This window comes from Hypomesus nipponensis, chromosome 4 (assembly GCF_054491055.1).
Source record: "Hypomesus nipponensis isolate SF chromosome 4, ASM5449105v1, whole genome shotgun sequence".
Classification (NCBI taxonomy): Eukaryota; Metazoa; Chordata; class Actinopteri; order Osmeriformes; family Osmeridae; genus Hypomesus; species Hypomesus nipponensis.
In genome coordinates this window covers 8,589,528-8,610,000 of record NC_140364.1, presented here as the reverse complement: position 1 = coordinate 8,610,000, position 20,473 = coordinate 8,589,528, and the positions used below count along the sequence as shown (strand labels likewise).

The 20,473-nt window shown below is 46.5% G+C and overlaps 3 protein-coding genes across 10 annotated transcripts in view; 2 read left to right on the top strand and 1 right to left on the bottom strand.

The window, feature by feature from the left end:
• Nucleotides 1-36, top strand: part of LOC146295351 (polyhomeotic-like protein 1) — a 6,961-nt gene extending 6,925 nt beyond the window's left edge. For all 3 annotated transcript variants that reach the window (XM_084696199.1, XM_084696196.1, XM_084696197.1), the window contains exon 15: nucleotides 1-36. This exon is cut by the window's left edge and continues 945 nt beyond it. The gene's annotated coding sequence lies outside the window, so the exon portion shown is untranslated.
• A 2-nt stretch (nucleotides 37-38) lies between these two features.
• On the bottom strand, nucleotides 39-8,314 carry styk1a (serine/threonine/tyrosine kinase 1a). 5 transcript variants are annotated; one of them, XM_084696202.1, is made up of 10 exons: nucleotides 8,162-8,314; nucleotides 4,165-4,211; nucleotides 2,936-3,148; nucleotides 2,498-2,731; nucleotides 2,114-2,295; nucleotides 1,673-1,753; nucleotides 1,284-1,498; nucleotides 1,100-1,140; nucleotides 901-997; nucleotides 39-718 (listed from the first exon to the last, which is right to left on the bottom strand). In XM_084696202.1, exons 1-10 carry the CDS (start codon nucleotides 8,230-8,232, stop codon nucleotides 523-525), a joined length of 1,377 nt encoding a protein of 458 aa, XP_084552328.1. In that variant the 5' UTR covers nucleotides 8,233-8,314; the 3' UTR covers nucleotides 39-522. The 5 variants fall into 5 exon arrangements, with proteins under 5 accessions (XP_084552328.1, XP_084552329.1, XP_084552330.1 ...); XM_084696203.1 differs by lacking the exon at nucleotides 8,162-8,314 and adding an exon at nucleotides 5,814-6,376; XM_084696204.1 differs by lacking the exon at nucleotides 8,162-8,314 and adding an exon at nucleotides 5,907-6,376.
• On the top strand, nucleotides 6,574-20,447 carry clcn1a (chloride channel, voltage-sensitive 1a). 2 transcript variants are annotated; one of them, XM_084696194.1, is made up of 23 exons: nucleotides 6,574-6,788; nucleotides 9,731-10,031; nucleotides 10,895-11,026; nucleotides 11,457-11,585; nucleotides 11,788-11,921; nucleotides 12,035-12,112; nucleotides 12,417-12,495; nucleotides 12,724-12,849; nucleotides 13,170-13,254; nucleotides 13,398-13,499; nucleotides 13,601-13,685; nucleotides 14,249-14,404; nucleotides 14,535-14,604; nucleotides 14,889-14,999; nucleotides 15,450-15,663; nucleotides 15,908-16,041; nucleotides 16,218-16,408; nucleotides 16,495-16,576; nucleotides 16,783-16,865; nucleotides 17,709-17,753; nucleotides 18,087-18,191; nucleotides 18,429-18,515; nucleotides 18,680-20,447. In XM_084696194.1, the coding sequence occupies exons 1-23, from the start codon at nucleotides 6,738-6,740 to the stop codon at nucleotides 19,232-19,234; spliced, it is 3,135 nt and encodes a 1,044-aa protein (XP_084552320.1). In that variant the 5' UTR covers nucleotides 6,574-6,737; the 3' UTR covers nucleotides 19,235-20,447. The 2 variants fall into 2 exon arrangements, with proteins under 2 accessions (XP_084552320.1, XP_084552321.1); XM_084696195.1 differs by lacking the exon at nucleotides 6,574-6,788 and adding an exon at nucleotides 9,469-9,543.
• Nucleotides 20,448-20,473: the final 26 nt, after the last annotated feature.

The following is a 20,473-nucleotide window of genomic DNA, read 5'->3' as shown; positions in this document are numbered from 1 at the left end:
AAGGTCAATAATATAATAAAAAACTATAGGACAACCTATTGCAAAATAGTTTGGTTTTATTTAGCATTTGTTTGGATGTGTCTGAAAAGGAGATGTGGTGTGTTGGAAGTGCTTTGTTCTGACAAAGGCATCCATCTTAGTTTGTTAGCCAAGGCTTTGCTCCGTGTTTCTCATTGCAATGTCAACAATCCATCACAGATGTCTGTTTTTAGAAGAGAGGAAGAGATGGTTTGGGGTAAATGTTGTCATTGCAGAGTTTAGTTTTCTGCTCGTCTACACGCACACGTTTTATACTGTATACATACACAATGGATACGCATTCGGGCACATTTATATATTACTCTTTAGGCATATAATTTCTGTAAACAGTGTATACTTTCTTCCACTTTAGTCCTCCTTCTCATTTGAAGGACCTTTACCCAAATTCCATGAGTCATTCCCATTCAGTCATTCAGTGTGAGATCAGGTGACCCTGGTAGTTCCCTCTGACCAATCCAGAGAAACTCCCACACAGCCATCCAATCAGAGAACAGCGTAATTGTAGGCCTCCCCGTACCCAGCCTCTCTGAGATACTTGTCTGTGTCCAGGGGCTCAGGCACCCGCAAAACAGTCCTGTCATTGGCACTTCTCTCTCCTGATTGGATCTTCCGGATCAGCCCAGCCAATGGGAGGCGCTCCTGGGGACTCCACTGCACGCAGGACTTAATCGTAGAGTAGCTGAAAGATATGTTTTACAGATCAATATTTAATCAATCATGCATTTATTGCTTTCCTTTTGTCAGTCTTTGAATACCATGGAAACAACATCATTTTCAATGTATTTATGATACATATATATATATATATATATTTCAGTTATGTGCTCTGTTCTATACGCTCTGTTAGTGTGGGGCTCTCACATTGAGTTAGAACAGCTAACAGGCCTCTTCAGGGAGTTCCCTCTCTGGAGGTACTGCAGCAGCTCACTGGCCAGGACATTTGGGAAGGGAGGGTCACCTGGAAGAGGAAGTGAACAGTTCAACCACAATACAGAAGTGCCCCACTCTAATTCAGCCATTGCTGGTTGTTTGGTTAAAACAAGAAGAATTTAACACTCACCAAGTGTCACCATCTCATAGAGCAGTATACCAAAGGACCAGCTGTTGGAGACATATCACCTGGTTTAACTATACTGTACATTCAATATTCTGAAAATGCATGCTACTATCAAACAGTAACTTTAACTTTTTTGCTGGTTATATAAATACCATAAGGGGTCCATCCAATCAGAGTAGATACTTACATATCACTACTTTGATTGATGTCTCTCCTGGCCAGTATCTCAGGAGCCTGCCACTTCCTCAACTCCATGTCCTCCAGTTCCCATGGAGTCCCCATCTGGCCCCGCCTCCTGTACGCTGGGCCCAGCCCCCAGAGCTTGGCTGTTAGGTCCTGACCAACCAGAACACTCCGGGCACCCAAGTTGCCATGGATACAGCTCTTGCTGTGCAAATATTCCTAGGTGGAGGAACAGAGGTGACCTTGAGCTGACATTGTACTTGGTGAGAATAACATTAGATGATGGAGAGAGAAGATGGGTGCTATTGTTATTTTCATTTTTTTAATCCAGATTTCTCAACAAAGAGAGGAGGAGAAGAGAGGAGGTAGAAAGAAAAGTAGGCTGAAACCAACCAGAGCAGACGCCACCTGTCCTGCCATGATGAAGACGCGTTTTTCTGTGAGGTCACATGGTGACCCCTCACCTGTGTGGTCCTGCCAAGAAAAAACAACAATTTAAACTCTTAATTACTTTCTTAATCCCAATTTCGGTATCAGTTGCATTGATATACTTTGGTATAAATACTATTACTGTGTTACCAATAATAAAGACATAGTGAAGATGATTTTTTTTTATTACCTAGAAGAAGGCCAACATGTTAGCTAATGTATGACTGCAGTATGGTGTGGAGTATATTGCTATTCACTCTGTCTCTGCTGTACCTGTCTAACCCTCCAGCGATAACCCTGCAGTACCTGTCTCACCCTGCAGAGATAGCCCTGCAGTACCTGTCTCTCTCTCCAGAGATAACCCTGCAGTACCTGTGTAACCCGGCGGAGATAACCCCGTGGTACCTGTCTGCACCTCCAGAGATAACCCAGCAGGTCTCTGTGCTCCAGCTCCTCCATCACTGTAACCAAGGGTGACCGCACGGACACGACTCCCATCATACCCGGCAAGAAGGGGTGGGGCCCCAGCTCTGACAGGAAGGAAGCAAACCCCAGGAAGTGCTGCCGTTCACTGGCGTCTGCTGATTCTGGTAAGAGAAAGGGAAAAATCTTAGATTCTACCTGGATGGATTTGTGCTTTCGAGACAGAATGTTTTGCTGATTTGGGTAGTTAAGACTATCAGGTTTTTCCTCGGAATACATTATCAGATATTGTACGTCCTAAATACAGCCTTGTCTTCTTCCTACTAGTTACTGCAGTACAACCTTTAGTCTGTTATGGTGTGTTACCTTTCAGCACTCGCAGAACGACATCCCTGTTCTCCATCCTGGCCCTGTAGAGAGTCACAGAGGCTCCTGGAACCACAAACAATGACCTGGGCAGAGGAGTGACCAGCTGGAAGGAACCAGGCTGCCTCTCGCTGGCCATATCCGGTACTGCAGCCAATGTGGGCGGGGCCAGCCTCCTGCTGGGGGTTGTTATGGGTACCACCTCATGTTCTAGAGGGTTGAGCTCAGTAGGAGCTGCGTAGAGGAAGGAATTTGAGGGAAGAAAGGAGATCAATGAGAGAGAGGGAGGTTGAACTTGAAATCGAGCAGATGTCAGCCTTACCTACTGTGCCATGGTAGATTTATAACACAGCACTGCTATAAATAATGAATCAGTGTCATGCAGACACAGACTCAAACCCTGAAACACACACACATACACACACATAACACACTCACCATCTATGCCCCGAAGGTTGTGTCTCTGACTGCGTGTGTGTCTGTGTCTGCTCGCTCTGTTTCCTTGCGGTGGAGTGGTGGTCGGGAGAAGCGTAGGGGCTGGGGTACGGTCAGGGCAGAACTTCAACAGGAAGATGGTCAACAGAGCAATCAGGAAGATCACGAGCAGTACAACAGGAACTACAATCACTTCCTTTTGATGATTCAGGACCACTGAGGGAGAGAGGAAGGAAGACAGTCAGAGAAATGTAGCGGGTAGGATGGAGAGAGACAGAAAGTAGGAGAGAGAGAGGCTGAGGTCGCAGAGGTGTCAACATCTACAGTAGTACATAATGTAAAAATGGCATTTTCACTTGGTTTGGACAGAGTCAATGTTGAGTGTTTCCACAGTCTGTGTACATGACATTGGCTGAAGAGCTGCATCCAGCTGCATAGCTGGATCCCACCTGTTTGAATACCTCACTAAGTACTGTTGTGTGTATCCTTTGTAAGATGAGACAGTGACTTATGAAGGTAAACTTGAATAACGAGCACAGTGGCAAGAGTATTCATGGCAAAACACATAGTGTCATGTAATACCTCGTCATTCCACTGACTGAAAGCTTAGGTCAGCCTATTGACACATCACCGGTAGTCTTAGCTCCTACTAAGTGTGACAGAATTAGCATGTCAATAGAAACTATTGAAAGCAAATCGTGCCCAGCGCCCATAGTTTGTTTGGTGAAATGTACAGATGTTAGATGTGCTGGAGAGAAACTGATCCTTTAAAAACAGATCCTTGTCTTATGTGTGGAAACAATGATATCGACTGGATTCACAAACTATACAGATGGTGTTTACTTTGTGAAGCCAAACAGGTGTGTAACATTTTTCCAAATTAGATTTTTCCTTTGCTATGTGTTTTTATCTGTGTATTCAAGGCGTCTGTCCAGACTTATATGAGGCAACATAATGTAACCTTATCTCCAATGGCTGCAGAACTGTTAATTTGGTATTGTTTGTAAAAGGCGATCTGAAGTGCTCCACCCTAGTACAGAGGCATACTTATTCTACTCTGTTAACATGGGGTTTGAGCTCTGTGCCTCAGGCTTTGTGTTTGACACAAACAGAGCATCTGTACCTGAGCTTGGCTTGGCTTGGTTGAGGTGAGATGGAGGAGGAGGCATCAGGGGAGAAATGGATTAAGCACAATTAAGAGAGCGAGTACTGAGATGGAGAGTAACACTCACCACAAAGGGTGTTTCCTGATACACACTCTACGTCTCCCTGTGACATCCTGTGGAACACACACACACACACAAGCAGAAAGTACAGGTCAGCAGCACCTCCAGACCCCTGACGTTCAGAGCTGTAGTGACTCAGCATCAAGTCTGCTCCCTGGGCCACTCATCCCTTGTTACACCCACAGCACAAACACCTCTCTCTTCACCCCAAAGGTTGCCATGGTCACCATATCCCAGCTGTCAGACCCAGAGAGCATTCTGTGTGGGGTCCCATCCCGTGTTTTGGCTGAGGTGGAATACGCCTGGAGCTGGCTTCCTAAAGCTGGGTACTGTCAGCTGAACTGTGGAGACTAATACTATATGACACGCTCATGGCATACTGTCAGACTAACCCACGGTTGAGTTGGTAGGCATTTATAACGTGTACTAATAACATACAAGCGGGCAGGGCTGGGCCTGTCTCACACTGGTGTCAACATAGCTAGCATTTAGGCCTAGTTTTGGGAACCGCTCTTTTTATACAAAGCTAACCTTAATCGTTTCTTTTGGGATGGATCACAGATGGACTCAGGTGCTTGCGTTTGTTTAACACGATCAACATACAGATTAAAATGATTTCATGTGGTTCAGTGGAACAATGTCACTGAAGTTTCCGAAGATTGATACACATGGGATATTCAAATCTGTACACCACAGGTTCAGATGAGGTAACAAGGAAAGGGATATCATGGCATGGTAGCCATAAAATAACAGCAGGAAAAGACCACGCTATGATACGGAACATTTATAAGCTCATGAGAGCTTCCTGGTAGATAGGTTATCAAATGCACCACTATATGAAAAGAAAACAGTTGATATGGAGAGAACAGAAGAACTGTAGAACCACTTATATACGTAAGTATTTCCAAAGTATGAATAGGTTAACTGCACATTATCAGTAATACTACAACACCTGGAGTTAACACCAGGACTATTATACCTGAAAACGGTTGTAGTAGTGGTCAAACTGTTGACCCAACTGCAAGTTTTGACTATTTTCTGAGTGGGGAAAATTGTGAGATAAATGTCCCTTGTTGATTCTCCTGTCCTTGTGTGTGTGTGTGTTTTTTACAGTACAGCAACAGTGCAAGTCTACAAATACAGATTCATAACAGAGCTATGTCTCTTTCTGTCTCAAAGTTCTGATCTATCTTTGTTCACATTTTTCTATTCATTATTTCTGTTCATCTCTGAACCCAATCACGGCAAGTGCAATCAAACTCACCTGTTGCATGCTCCTCCACTGCTGTGTGTCACATCACAGAGGGATGGGCCTTCCCCTACAGGCTTCCATAACTGAGTAATCTTAAGGTACCGTATGTGTTCAGAGGGGATTTCTTTGTGTGTGTGTGCGAGGGGAGGGGAGTCATAAAGGATGTGTGTGGGACTCCTCCTACTCAGAGCATGTTGTTGTTGAGTCATCACTCACATTCCTACATCAGGTTTCTGTTATTTCACCTACGCTGCCCACGTCTAGACAAGATGAACCAGTCTAACTGCATTACTGATGCTCTCGTGTGCACTGGGCATGATCACGCGCCGACATTCACACGCACATCAAGTAAAAGAGACACATTGAAATCACTGAGTGTCTGCATTTTGCAATGTCGTCTTACCTGGCATCTTCTGTGGGAGTGCCCCTAAATCAGTCAGATGCGGAGTCGGCAGTATCAGTAACAGTGTTGTTTCCTCTCTTTGCTATGACATACCTCTAATGTAGACTGGCTTAGCCGTAAATGAAGGACGTTCCAGCATGTTGTATTATCCTGTTGGTCAGGTTTCTGTTCTTTAATATCTCTCCCTCTCTCTTGTTCTCTTGGTGCTGTGTTGTAATACTTTCCCTACGTCTCTCTCTCTCTCTCTCTGTTTCCCAGGTTGACCACACCCCTTAGCTGCACCTCTTCCTTCCACCCTTAAGGGAGTTTTTGTTTCAAAGGCCACCATAGGTGTCTCCAAATTGTTCTTCCGACTTACTCACTGCCCATCTCCACACCCCCACCACGTAACCTACCCTTAGTAAAACTGGTCGAGCCTCCCTTATTGCCAGACCTCCCTCTCTTCCTCGTTGTCTTGTTCTCTGTCTCTCTCTCTCTTTTATTTCCCATTATTGTGTAGTCCTGTACAAATTAACAGGTGATCAAAGTGTAACAGGGTTACCAAGGGCAACGTGATTACGTCCGATGCTGGAGGGAGGGGGGGGGGGAGAGAGAGAGGGGCATGGATTGGTTAGCACACCCTGCCCCAGTGTGGCCATAGACGGGGGGGTGGGGGGGGGGGGCTACTGCTTTGAGAACTACTTTACACCATGTAAGACTATGTGTGTGTGTTTGTGAGAGAGAGCAAAGAAAAGGGAGCAAAAGAGGGAGAGAGAGCATGAGATTGCATGTATGAGAGAGTGGACCTAGAGTGCACCTGTGAAAGAGAAGCATGTGCATTAAAAAGAGAGAGAGAGAGTGTTGGTCTGCACGCCCCCTGCCTGAGAGTAGCGGAGACACTCGGCCAGTGGAGGGGATTATTTTTGGGTCAGTGACAGTGTGTCAATGGCCGCAGATGCGTCGCAAAGGAAGGCTCTGAGATACCAACAGACCCTGGTTAGTGCCTCTGGCTCTCTCACACACTCACTCCCTCTCTGTCTCCCTCTCTTCTACCTCTCACCCCTCCCTCCGTGCATGTTGTGTGCTGTGCTTTTCTTTTCTGTCTCCTATGGGTATTGGAAAATGAATCCAATAATTCATTAACTATATAATCTCTGGAATGACGTTGCGAGTTTTGCAGCTGTGGACTGTGCAGTCAGTCAGTTAGTGTGGTCATTTGCATGTGTGTGTGTGTGTGTGTGTGTCTGCTGGTTAAGCAATCTGGTCACAGCCACGCAGCAGGTGCCTAAAAGACCGTGTTCTTCCACGATTTGTCGTAACTCTCTTTCTCTCCCTGCATGTCTCTTTCGTTTCCTCTCTCCCCTGGTTTTTCTTTCTCTTCCTATCTTTCTTTCCCTCTCCTTGTCTTTCTCATTTGAACTCTCTCCATTCTCTACATCCTGTCCACTTTATCACTTGACTGTGTCACCTGTCAGACAACTTGTCCAACCTCTCATCTTCCACCTCAAAGTAGAGGGAGGAGGGGGGGGGGGGGGTAAAGGATGTGTTGTAACCTCAGTTCAGTTTACTTTCTTAATCCTGAAGTAGATTCAAGAACCTGCTCATGCATGTGATCTGTTGTTATTAAAGTTCCATGCCACATTATAAAGTATGTGTTCCTCTAGAACTGCACAGTCATGCACTAGTGACATTTGGCAATTGTGTTTGTTTGTAACATTATACATAATGTAAATGTGTGTGTGTGTGTGTGTGTGTGTACTGATGGCCATGTGAATTGTGATAACTTACTATCACCAATAGCACTAAGCTATATTCAGAAGTGTCACTTTTTCAGCCAGACCTTGTCTTTGTGAGTGTATATGCGTGTTTGTTTGTATTGGTATATTTGTGTGTATTTATGTGTGTGTGTGTGTATCTATATATACATTATGTGTAAACAGCAGGAGGGTGGCGTAATGATGACAGGACCCAGGGGAATGCCTGTCTAATACCCTCTATTTTAGAAGACCTTCGTATGCATTAAGTTTGACTTTACATAAACTGATACAATGACATGCACCCACATGTAGCTGATATAGCTAGCTACTACTGCTGGAAGCATCACAGTCCACAGACAGGTTCAGGGAGAGATCGACACAGATGCAGTGCCACAGATAGATTGTCAGACATAATGTTAGAGAGCGTGACATGCAGGACATACAAAATAGAGAAAAACTCTGTGGACATATATTATAATGTGTTGTTAGGAGCCTATTCATATGTAAACTTAAATTAGTAGAACTTCCATAATAACAATACCGGTGACACCGGTATTTGAGATTCTAGTCCAGAGAAATACAGACTTTGATTTTGAATCGGTATAGACACACCTTGGTACATGCAGGATGAGTTTTCTGGCCATTTTAATCATGTGACTACTTCCTGTGACCCGTCCAGGCATTTCAAATGTAATGTCCCAAAGTCCTTGATGGTCAGTTTCAAGGACGGATAGACGGACAGCGAGAGAGAGATCAGGATTGCGAGAGATTGAGAGATAGACCTGGAGGGTGAGAGATAGAGAGGGGGGAGAGGTGTGGAGAAGTGTGTCGGCGATCATTGGGTCACACCGGTTCTAAATATAACCCCCAGGGTAGAGTTACATCCAGAAAGAGGGAGAGATAGAGGGAGAGAGAGATAGAGAGAGGGAGAGAGAGGGGGAGAGAGAAGGGGAAGGTAGACCAGAGAAGGCGAGAGAGGAGAAGGCAGGTGTTTAGGGGGTGTGAGGTGTATAGGGTCCGGGGGGGGGGGGGATTTGGAGAAAGCAAGGGATTACATGTACTGACAGAGGAGGAGTGGAAGGGAAAAGGGGAATGACTGAAATGGACAGATGAGTTTGTGTAAGAGAGAAGTGACAGGATGGTATGGGATCCCTGTAACGTACCATTCTATGAGAATCACAACAGGTGTGGCCCGTCATCCATAGCAGAGTAGCTTCAGCAGTGACCTAGCATGAACTAGCTAGCAAATAGCCCGATGACTTGATTGACAGTAGCTTAGCAGTCTGAGACAGAACTTCAGTAACCTACTTGAAATAAATTGTCAAGCAGGAAGTTAAGAGGGTCTGGTGTTGTTCATTTGTTCCCAGTAGAGGGTTGATGCTGGCCTGGGGTGTTGGTAACAGTCATGCTGTTTGCTTTCTGATAAAAGGGCCATGCCCAAACTATGAAAGAATGTGTCTTTTGTTCAGCATTGATGGTATGTTGTGATGCTTCATTATGTTGTGAATGTCTTATGTCACGGCTTACTGTAGGGTTTCTAGATAGACAGGCTCTCAGTGGACTGACGGGGTGAGGTGTGTTTGTGCAAGAGAGAAAGGGGATCAGGTTGGTCTAACCTCTCTTCCAGATGCCATGGAAGCTGTCCAGGTCAGATTCATGTAGATGTAGACCCCAGCTTCCGCTCCAGAGAGATTTAGGTCAACAAGTTGAGGAGTCTATTCCTGTGGTGGCCAGGGCAAGACAGACCACTGCTCTGTGACACCCTGACTTTCCCACGCTCTGGGACATCTGCTCGTGTCCATGTGCATTTACATTTTTTTATTTTACTCACAGAGAAGATATAAGAAGTCTGTTTTGACTCTTAGCAATTAAGTTGATACATCACTGAATCTTCATTGGGCATTTTCCCTGAGCAAAGGCCTGTGGGTAACGTAGTTCTCGTATCCCTCCCCCTTTCAAGCTCCATGGAAAGTAATTTCCCGCTGTTTAGGCATGTGGGTAACGTAATTATGTTCTCCTTATATATATATATATATATATATATATATATATATATATATATATTCTTTTTACAAAGAAAACAATCAAAAATATATTTCTACTTGTAGGCTTCCATGTAGGCATATAACTGTATTTTCTCCTGAACAGCTTTATGGGTAACGTAGTTCTCTTTCCTCTCAGCTGTATGGGGAGTACCACGAGCACCACGGCGGGTCAGGCAGGAGAGAGGCCACCCGACTCCTGACAGAGAGACAGTTCAAGAAACACGGACACCAACATCACCACGGTCACCAGCACCATGGACTCCATCATCATGGACACGGTCACCATGGGCACAGTCACCATGGTCACGGCCACCATGCGAGGCATCGGAGTCAGCACCACTCCAAGGCGGAGGCAGAGTCTGGACAGGCTGGACAGCCTACAGATCAAGAGCACAGCTCTTCTATAAAGAAGCGGCGTTCCTACTCAAAATGCAAAGGTCAGGGGTCAGAAAAGCTGTAAATAGTGAGAGGGCGACAGCTATGTTATATGAGTGCAGGAAAGTAGTTAGTAGATGTACTTGGGTTTTAACCAGACCATGCATGTGTCCGGACTGTCTTGTGTACTACTTGCACTCGCTGGAAATTATATTATTGTTGCTTGCTTTCCTACAGGTACATGCTCTTGTGTTTCTTCCCATTGGCGCTTATTTGCTTATCACAATGTATGCTCATGTTTTGGCTACCCGCAATGTTTTTGGGGCTCTCGTTGTTTATGAACATAGACCTATGCACTTTTTGTAAAGCTCTCTCTTGGAAGTTGCTTTGTATAAAAGCATAAGCTAATTGAATAAATGTAAGTGTAGCCACGGCGTTTATTAAACAACGTTAATTTTTGGTGCAGCGTTAGTAAGAGAGATTTTGTGAATTGTAGCTACAGTGCAGCCATAGACAACTTCATTGCTGGCATTGTGACAAATGAATCATGCACCTAAAACTAATTTACTACCGCTGACTTCCTTGTCTACTCTTTGTTTGTCTATGAGTGAGGCAACTCCCTTTCTCATTGGCTATCAATTAGCTGTGCGTTGATAGTACAACTGTCTCAAATACAAGTGTTCTACATTGTGTAGATATCTGAAGCAGCATGCCTAAACATTCATACACGTTAGCTTTCAAACAGAAAGCTGTGCAGAAAGTTATGTAGATGTGTAATAAATACTGGGGTTGAATTTAACCAATTAAATAACCGTATTCAGATTTCTGGGGGCGGCGTTTATTCAAGGGCAGCGTTTATTCAAAGAAATATGGTAAATATACTTGTCATGAAACGCATTCAAACTCTGTCCTGTGGTCTTTTCAGACTGTGTGATGCGTGTGCAAAGGTTCCTGGTGACCAAGCTTGGTGAGGACTGGATCTTCCTGGTCCTCCTCGGCATCAGCATGGCTCTAGTCAGCTGGTCCATGGACTACGCCAGCGCTAAGAGCCTTCAAGGTAATAAACTACAATACCCATCATGCATCAACACATCAATTCCCCACTGGACAGCCAATTTATTGATAACATTTGCATGAGGGCTTTGAAAGACCACTCTTCTTATTGATTCTCTGGTCGACTGTGGACAACTAATATGTTTCTAACCAACATTCTAACACAACAGGTCAGTACTCTTTAGTAGTACGGTCTCTTCAGTCACAATGTAAGGTAATCCTTAATATTTTGCACTTTAGCAAGTCAAACGGTATGAAGTGTCTCATAGACAACAAACCAGAACCTTTCAGTCAGACGGATTGGCCTTTAACCTTTGACCCCGTCCAGGGGTAGTCTTTACCGTGTTATCCTTGTAACTGTGAGTCGACCCTGCTATGACTAATCTCCTTCCATGCCCTTGGTCCCCCACCCCTTTGCCCCCCTGCTCCCCCAGCCTATAAGTGGATCCACACGGAACTGAGAGGTAACGTGCTGTTGCAGTACCTGGTCTGGGTCTCCTATCCCATGATGCTCATCATGTTCGCCTCCTTCTTCTGCCACCTGGTCGCACCGCAAGCCATCGGTGTGTACCCGCCTCCCTGCCTGCCTGCCTCCCTTCCTGCCTGCCTGCCTCCCTGCCTGCCTTCCTGCCCCTCTCCCTGCTTCCTCTTTCCCTTCCACTGCTCTCTTCCTCACAACCCCTACCGATCTCAGATATCGCTGTTCCACTGACTTCAACTTGCTTCCCTCCTCGTCCATCTCTTTCCTTCCTCCCTCTCTGCCAGGGTCGGGTATTCCGGAGCTCAAGACTATTCTGAGGGGAGTCGTGTTGAAGGAGTATTTGACCTTCAAAGCCTTCACGGCTAAAGTCATCGGCCTTACCGCTGGCCTTGGCAGTGGCATGCCTGTGGGAAAGGAGGTGGGCATCCATCCACTCACTCCCCCACACACACACACATACACACTCACACACACACACACACACATACACACACATGGTCTAACTCTCTCCCTGTCTGTCTGTTCTTATAGGGCCCCTTTGTCCACATAGCCAGCATTTGTGCTGCTGTTCTCAGCAGACTCATGTCCTTCCTCTCTGGGGTCTATCAGGTAGGCCCTCATGAAGCCAGTGCTTGGAAACATACACGTGGTTACAACAAACTTATTTGGCAGTTGTTCAGTGAGGCGGGCATTATTCATTTACGCTCTCTCTTTCATCCTCTCCTCAAATGCCCTTGCTCGTTCTGTCCTCTCTCTTATTGTCCCTCCCTCTCTTCCCTCTCGCTCTCCCTCTCCTCCCTCTATGCTTTCCCCTTCTCTTTATACTTTATCCCCCTTTCCTCCCCCTCTGTTGCCTGTCTCTTCCCTCCGTTCTTCCGCCCTTAACCCCCCCCCCCCCTCCATGTGTCAGTAGAGCCCATACTGCTACACAGACATCTTGACAGTGGGCTGTGCCGTGGGGGTGGGATGCTGTTTCGGGACCCCTCTGGGAGGTACTGCTCCTCCTCCCTTTCTCCTACTCCCCTTTGCCCTCTCTCGTTTTTCCGACCCTTTCCACAGTTTGTAAACAGTGGGATTTGCTGGAGGATTGCATAGCACAGACCTCGTGTAACACTTACAGATTATTTCACGTTGTCTGTGACAAGATCTAGCAGGATCTAACGTCTCTGTCTCTCTTCTCTCTGTCTCTCTCTCGCCATCAATCTCTCTGTGTTTATCAGGAGTGCTCTTCAGTATTGAGGTGACGTCTACCTACTTTGCGGTGAGGAACTACTGGCGAGGTTACTTCGCTGCCACCTTCAGTGCCTTCATCTTCAGAGTGCTGTCCGTCTTCAACAAAGATTCCGGTGGGTCCTCTGGATGACTGCCGATGACTGTCAAGTCGATCATAGGAGTTAAACTAGAGGGCGCCATTTCTCTATGGAGCTGTCTCTGAGGCACAAGCTGTGCCAAAGTGTTTGTAATCAGCCACTAGGTGGTGCCATCCTGGGTTCTGTCCTGTTAACCATCTTGATTCTGTAGGTCTCACCGAGATCAAGATCTTAAGAACCGCCTTTTGTCCCTTGCCCCTCCCTTCTCTACCCTGTCTTCCTCCTTCCACCCCCCATCTCTCCCCCCTCAACCACTCACTGCTTCCCTTCCCATCTTTCCCTCTTGTCGCCCTCAGTTACCATCACTGCTCTGTTCCGTACCAACTTCCGCATGGACTTTCCCTTTGACCTGCAGGAGCTTCCTGCCTTTGCAATCATCGGGTAAAACAGAGAGGGGGAAGGAGAAAGATGGGAGGGGGCATAGGAATGAGCGTTAATGGTTCTACGATCCAGAGAAAATCGTGTGACATCCTGCTGGTACAGAGGAAGTGATGTCATGCAGGTTTTGCTGACCTTGTGTGCAGGATCTCCTGTGGCTTCCTGGGGGCGTTCTTTGTCTATCTGAACCGTCATGTGGTGCTCTTCATGAGGAGGCCCAACGCCATGACTCGCTTCCTCACCAGACAGTAAGACACAGGGGAGGGCTGTGTGTCAGACAGAAGGAGTATCTTACACAGTTTGACAGAACATGTTAAAGATGTATTTGAATGACTGTTTTCTTTTACAGTCGACTGATCTTTCCAGCTGTTGTGACCTTTGTAATTGCCACCTTGACCTTTCCTCCTGGGTTTGGACAGTTCATGGCCGGAGAGGTCAGAGTTCAACCCAGTTTTTTTGTCCAATGTCCTGTGACGTTAATACTTGAGGGCTTTTTGACATAGACCCCCCCCACACACACACACACACACACACACACACAAACACTGTAATCATGAACAGCTCTCTGCTCTGTCACCTTCTGCAGAACAATACTTGAATACATAATGTGTTTTCAGGTACTAAAAATAGCCTGTCTAGTGCCAATAAAGTGAGGTGTTTGGGTGTGCCAGAGTGTGTGTGTGTGTCTGTATACGTGTGTGGTTGTAACACCAGCTTCTGTACCCTCTAAGCTACCCTTTGGACACAGTTGGCAGCCAGTGTAAATATTAAATACAAGAAATCTACAGCAATTAATCAGAAATCTGCAGTACAAGGGCAACATTGTCTGTTACATGTTAACACTTGTCAAAAGGACATTTATATACAGAATAAGAAAGTACACACTTCTATATACAGAGTATATAAACACTTTGATCACTTTCCTGAACTAGACATTCACCTTTCTTTACTCCCCCCACCTCCCCTTCCACAACCACCCCCTTGATTCTACCTCCAGCTCATGCCCAGAGAGTGCATCAACTCTCTGTTTGACAACTTCACCTGGACCAAGATCTGGGGCTCCCCTGCCCCCCCGGGGCTGGGCCGCTCCTCTGCCTGGCTGCACCCTGACATCAGCCCCTTCGTCATCCTCCTCCTCTTCTTCATCATGAAGGTCATCCTCTTCACCTCCTCCCTCCGCAGCTTCAACTTCACTCCTAATCTGTCCGCTCTCTGCGTCTTCTGTTTGATTCTATGCAGAGCAGAATAGAGTAGAAACGTATACAACTTTCTCACTCTCGTAGTTTTGGATGTCTGCGGTTTCCACGACGATGCCCATTCCCTCCGGGGCCTTCATGCCAGTCTTCATACTTGGTAAAATGATGATTATTATTTTGTAGAATCGTAACAGATATTAAACATCTGTAAGATATTGATAATGTGGAGAGAGGGTTCTCTGTCAAAGACTTGGAAAAAATCTGCCAGGTGATGAATGTGGTGTATGTTGAAGCTTGTTGCACTGTAGAAGGTCAGATAAATAGTGGGGGTGGGTAGGATTTATGTCTGATTATTCTATTTCATACACACACACACACACTGATAAACACGCACACACACACACAAGGAAGTGCCCTGACACCTGGCCCACCCCCCTCCAGGCGCGGCCTTCGGCAGACTGGTAGGAGAGATCATGGCCGCCCTCTTCCCCCACGGCATCCTGTTTGACGGCATCTTGTACCGCATCATCCCTGGAGGGTATGCTGTCATTGGTCAGTCTCCCTTTCCTCCTCCTCCCCCTGCCTCTCCTGTCTTCCTTCCTCTCCTATCTCTCTCTCTGTCTGTCACATCCCAGAGAACCCTTTAGTCGAACAGGGACATGTTAGTCTGTGTTCCTTCTCTCCTCGTTTCACCTTTCCTCTCCACGTCTCTCCTCTCCCCTTTTCAACTGAACAATGGCTTTCTTTAATGTCATCCACCATCCCCCTCTGACCCTACACCTCCGCTTCACCCATGCTCTCTTTCTTTCCTGTAGTCCCATCCCCCCTTTGATCCTCCTTCGTTCTATGTCCAATCACTGATCTGTACATCAATCAATCTGTCTCCAGACCTGGCATCATGTGATCGCTCACCTCTTCACCCTTTCTCTCCCTCTCCCTCCCTCTCTCCCTCTCTGCACCCCTCCCCCATCCCATCCCCCCCCCCCCCCCCCCGGGTCACAGGAGCAGCAGCGTTGACGGGGGCAGTGACCCACACGGTGTCCACAGCGGTGATCTGCTTCGAACTGACGGGGCAGATCTCCCACATCCTGCCCATGATGGTGGCGGTGATCCTGGCCAACATGGTGGCCCAGGGCCTGCAGCCCTCGCTTTACGACTCCATCATCCAGGTCAAGAAGCTGCCCTACCTCCCCGAGCTGGGCTTTGGACACATCAGGTACCATTCCGAGGGCAGTGGAAAAGCTCTGGCCTCTTCCAACACTAGGCTGGGCTGGAAGTTTGACATACTGGCCTGTCTGCATATTTATGTGTGTGGTTTTAGTTGTGTTTTATTTCTTGATGTACTATTTATTAGCCTTAACATTCCGAGGCAGATGATACAGTCATTTTGATGATAGATGAATCAGCTTCAGGGGTCATGTTGACTGTGTTGTCTATCCCTATGTTGTATGTAACTCCAGCCAGTATAACATCTTTGTGGAGGACATCATGGTGCGAAAAGTGAAGTTCATATCTTCTCAGACTACCTACAGGCAGCTTATACACCTGCTGGAGTCCACAACGCTGCAGACAATCCCCCTGGTGGACTCCAAAGGTAAAGCAACCTTCACACCTTTTTCTTTTCTTTCTTTCCTTCTAAAGAGCTCCTCTCTGCTCGTGGTTTATCACAAGTAAAACTGTTTCATTGACATGTTTTTTGTGTGAGTGTTACACATCATTTGTTTCAGTAGCGCCGTCATCCTCGCTGTGATTGACTTTCGTTCTGTCTAGAATCGATGATCCTGTTGGGCTCCATCGACCAGTCGGAGCTGCTGGCTCTGTGTGATTGGTGGCTGTCGGCAGAAAGGCGGATCTTGATGCAAGGCCAGACTCTCCAGATGCAGAACCAGTGCGCCAGGGACAGCTGGGAGTCCTTGGCCTTCGTAGACGAGGAGGAAGAGGGCGAGGAGAGCGGAGACAAAGTGGGTGTTAGAAACGTTGTACGGACTGAGGAAACATTTTAATATATACGGTAGCATGATAACAAATTCCTGCTCTAATTTTCCAGAGTACTCCAGTGCAGGAGGAATGTAACGGGCCCCTCCCCTCCCCTAAGCCTCCGGAGCCCTCGTCCAATCACACAGCCCCTGGTGAGTTGTCCCCTCCCCTCGGGACCCATGCTGTCCAATGGGGAGCCTTTTCAAAGTCTGAATAACATGACCTGGTCAGATACAGACTCTCTGTATTCATCAGATGCAGAGGAGGTAGAATATTAATTAGGTTCTAAATCTTTTCATCCTCATGTTTCCATCTGTTGTCCTCCTCTCCTCCTCTCCTCTTTTCCCTCTCTTCTCAGACAAGGGATCTCTCCAGTCCATGGGGAGAACTCTCCGAAATCTCTTCACAGCCAGAGACAGACAGACAGAGGGACAATCTCAAGTAATATTCTGTAGCATTACAGACAGACAGACAGACAGAGGGACAGTCACTGGTAACATTCTGTAGGCGTGCAGACAGACACACAGGCAGACAGACATTGTGGTCAATTAAAAAGCATCACCTGTTCATCACCATGTCTGCATGTCATCCCACAAAGTCCACACAAAAAAACTCTTAATGAGTCATGTGATACTCCCTGAGCTGTGTCACTTCCCAGCGAATCAATTGTCCCAGAGTAACGAGCTGTTGAGATGCAAATGGGGGCCGTTCTTGGCGATGGATCCATGGAGAACCGTGTAGGATTTTTTTCAAACGGGAAACATAAATATTCATCCATTGTTTATTTGGTTGGATGAATCTCATTAAATAATCTCCAGTTGTTTTCTATGTATACAAAATGCCTTGATCTGATTGTCTGTGATATGTGCATGAGTGCTTTGGGGATTGGATATTGTTCAAGTGCTTCACATTCACACATGTTCCAGCTCTCACACATGGAGATCAGCCAATAGAATAAGAAACAACTTGTTGTTGCTGTGGTTGTCGTGGTGATTGGTATTCACTTGGCAGATGCTGTTGGTTGGCTCCATACATGCTAATGGCCATATGAAACAAATGTATGCTCATACTTCTCAAATACATGCGTCTAAACAGAGGATTTGAATGGGATTTGAGCTTGGCTCTGTCCTCCCTGACTCTGTGTGTCCTCAGTGGTTCAGGTTTGGCTTGACAACAGTGACAGCGGGCGTGCCAAAGGTGTTTGGCTGTGTGAATCAGAAGACTTATGATCAAACCTCTCTCTCTGTCTCCTCTTTTTTATCATATCCCCCCCCCCCCCCCAAGGAGCCCTCGCCCCCACCCCTCTCAGACACCATGACTCCAGAGGAGGTAAGTGATGTCACCCATAAGGGTTTTAGCTTCAGTCCCCCAACTCCATAGTCTCATGCTGGATCTCCCTGGCACCCGACCAAGTTATTAGAGGATGCTCCCCCTGAAAACACTCCCACACTCCAGTGTCCTTGTCAGAGTAGTCTTGGTTGATATGTGGAAACCTATAAGAGGGTTAAAAGGTGCCAACCACCCTAAATCTAAGCTGGAGCAGTGTGACGGGTTTAAAGGGTTTCTTTGACATTGAGAGAGCCTCAGCCACCCCAGTCACCTACCTCAGCCAATGACAGTGTTGATTCAGACCCTGACCTTGTTTCTCATTGGCTACTGCAGATTAAGGCATGGGAAGAAGCGGAGATGGACAAGCCAATGGAAATCGATCAGATCCGAATAGACCCGTCCCCTTTCCAGTTGGTGGAGAGGACGTCATTACACAAGGTACAGAAAGTATCGGTAATTATTATCAAAAAAGAAGTGAAGAAGAATGAATGTTTATAGGATTGAAACATGGCCCCCAGCCAATTAAAATACTGGTACTTTATGACGCTGTGTCTAGACTATACTCCTCTGAGTTAACTGTGGAGAGGAGTTCTGTCTGAGCAGGGTCATACTGTAGGTAAGAAGTACGAGAGCCTAATTTGATGTGTGACCTTTTCTCTCTTGTTTCTTTCCCAGACCCACACACTGTTCTCATTACTGGGCCTCAGCCATGCCTACGTCACCAGCATCGGAAAACTGGTTGGAGTGGTGGCACTGAAAGAGGCAAGGCGGCTCTCTTTTTCTCTCAATTATCAGACTTTTTTTCACACATCCTTTTCTCTCTGTTTTCTAAGGCACTCTGTCCTTTGGGATGAAATCATCTGATAAATGAATACATGACATTGGTACATGATAGATATGCCGCTGTTCTGTCTCTCCACCTCCAGCTCCAGAAGGCGATCGAGGGCTCTACGCGTAGCGGTGTCCGACTTCGCCCCCCTCTGGCCAGCTTCCGCAACATTTCCCGGAAGTCCTCCAAGCCCCCTCCAACCTCCTCCGCCCCCTCCTCCCCTGTCGCCCCTGCCTCGCCCCTTTCTGGCCCGGTCCTCCCCCACCCAGCACCCCCTGTGCCTCCCCACTCTACCAAGGAGGAGGAGGAGGAGGAGGAGATGGTGGTGTGGATCGAGGGGGTGACCAGGGAGGTGGTGGTGAACAGCAGCAGCAGTAGCATCACAGGGACCGGCAGCACTAGCAGCAGCAACAGCAGTCCCTCCCTGCCCCCCTCCTCTCCTCTCGCTGTCCCTCCATCCCCTCCCCCTTCCATTCCTCCCTCTCCTCCTCCACCTGCCGTCCCCGCCTCCTCTCCTCCTTCCACGCCCTCTTCCTCTCCACCCTCCAGCTCTCCCTTCTCTACTCCCGCCATCCCCCTCTCCTCTCTTGGGCCTGTGCTAGAGCAGCTAAGAGAGGAAGAGGAGGAAAGCGATGACGAAGAGGTCATTTAGAACAGTTAGACTGTTGTGATTAATTACATTTTTATAAATAACATGTTTTTTTATGGTGGAACTTCTTATAGTGAATTATTTATCCATCCCTCCCTCTCATCCTTTCATCCGTCCTGCTTCTCTGTCTGCGTTCTCTTCTCCATGCTTGTGAATCCACGAGGACCTTCATTATGGGGAAGTCAATATTTACTTGCCAGATGAACATGAACAGAATCGCTGATTTTAATCAGAAGCCGAACCACCAGAGCAACCAGTAGCAGTGTGACCTCAAACAGCAAAACCCCAACCTTGAGCACGGGAGGATGGGCCAGCGCTATGATTATCGTGTTGTCTTGATGAATGACCGTTGACAACCAGACCGACAGCACGCAATCACATTTAACAATGCTGGAGAATTTTACTAGAGAACTAGAGAATTCCCAGTATCAGAAATCATTAGGAACTGCACATTGAGGGATTATTAAATAGACACATAAACCACAAACAATTAAATTAGAAATGCTTTCGTAGAATAAGTACATATTTTTGTCTATATTTAACAATAACGTACTCCCTTAGCCTTTATCAAAAGCTCCATACGGTACAGAGGGATTTGAACCTGTGACATATCTGCAGTCAAATGCTCCTGCTACTGAGCTATGATCATCTCCCTGATTGTATCTTTGAGGACATGTTAAAGCTTGGTTTAAAACAGGGGGTTGTTTTGCCATGGTTTTAAAAGGCACCTTCAGTTTTGTGCTGCTGTGTGGTTCCAGTATTTCATCCCAATCCCCAGGAGAACCGATGCTGTGAGCAGAAAAAAGGATCTGACGTGTTTAATCTGAGGAGTAGCTGGGCGCTTTATTAAATTCACCCTTTCCCTCTTCTAAAATTGCTTCGATTATGATCCTGTGACCTCTTTCGTTTCTCTCTCTCATCTGCTCTCCCCCGTTCTTCCTTTGCTCCTTCCTGCTCCTTTATCTCATCCTCCTTCAGACTGATTCTCAGGTGGTTACCTATGTTTTTAAAACTGCAGAGGTTGGAATACAGGATTCTCTTTTTGTTTGTGATTTCATGTGACATTCTGTATGTGTAGCTCTTACTATGAGACGGGAAACTGTGTTTGTGTTTTGTTTTTGTCATTGGTTGTGTTTTATTTATTACTTCTTAGATGCCCATTTTGTCTGGATGTTTAAACAGTGAACAATGTAGTTATTAAAAAGTTGCTAATCTATGTGTTGCACTTTGGGTATGATAAAC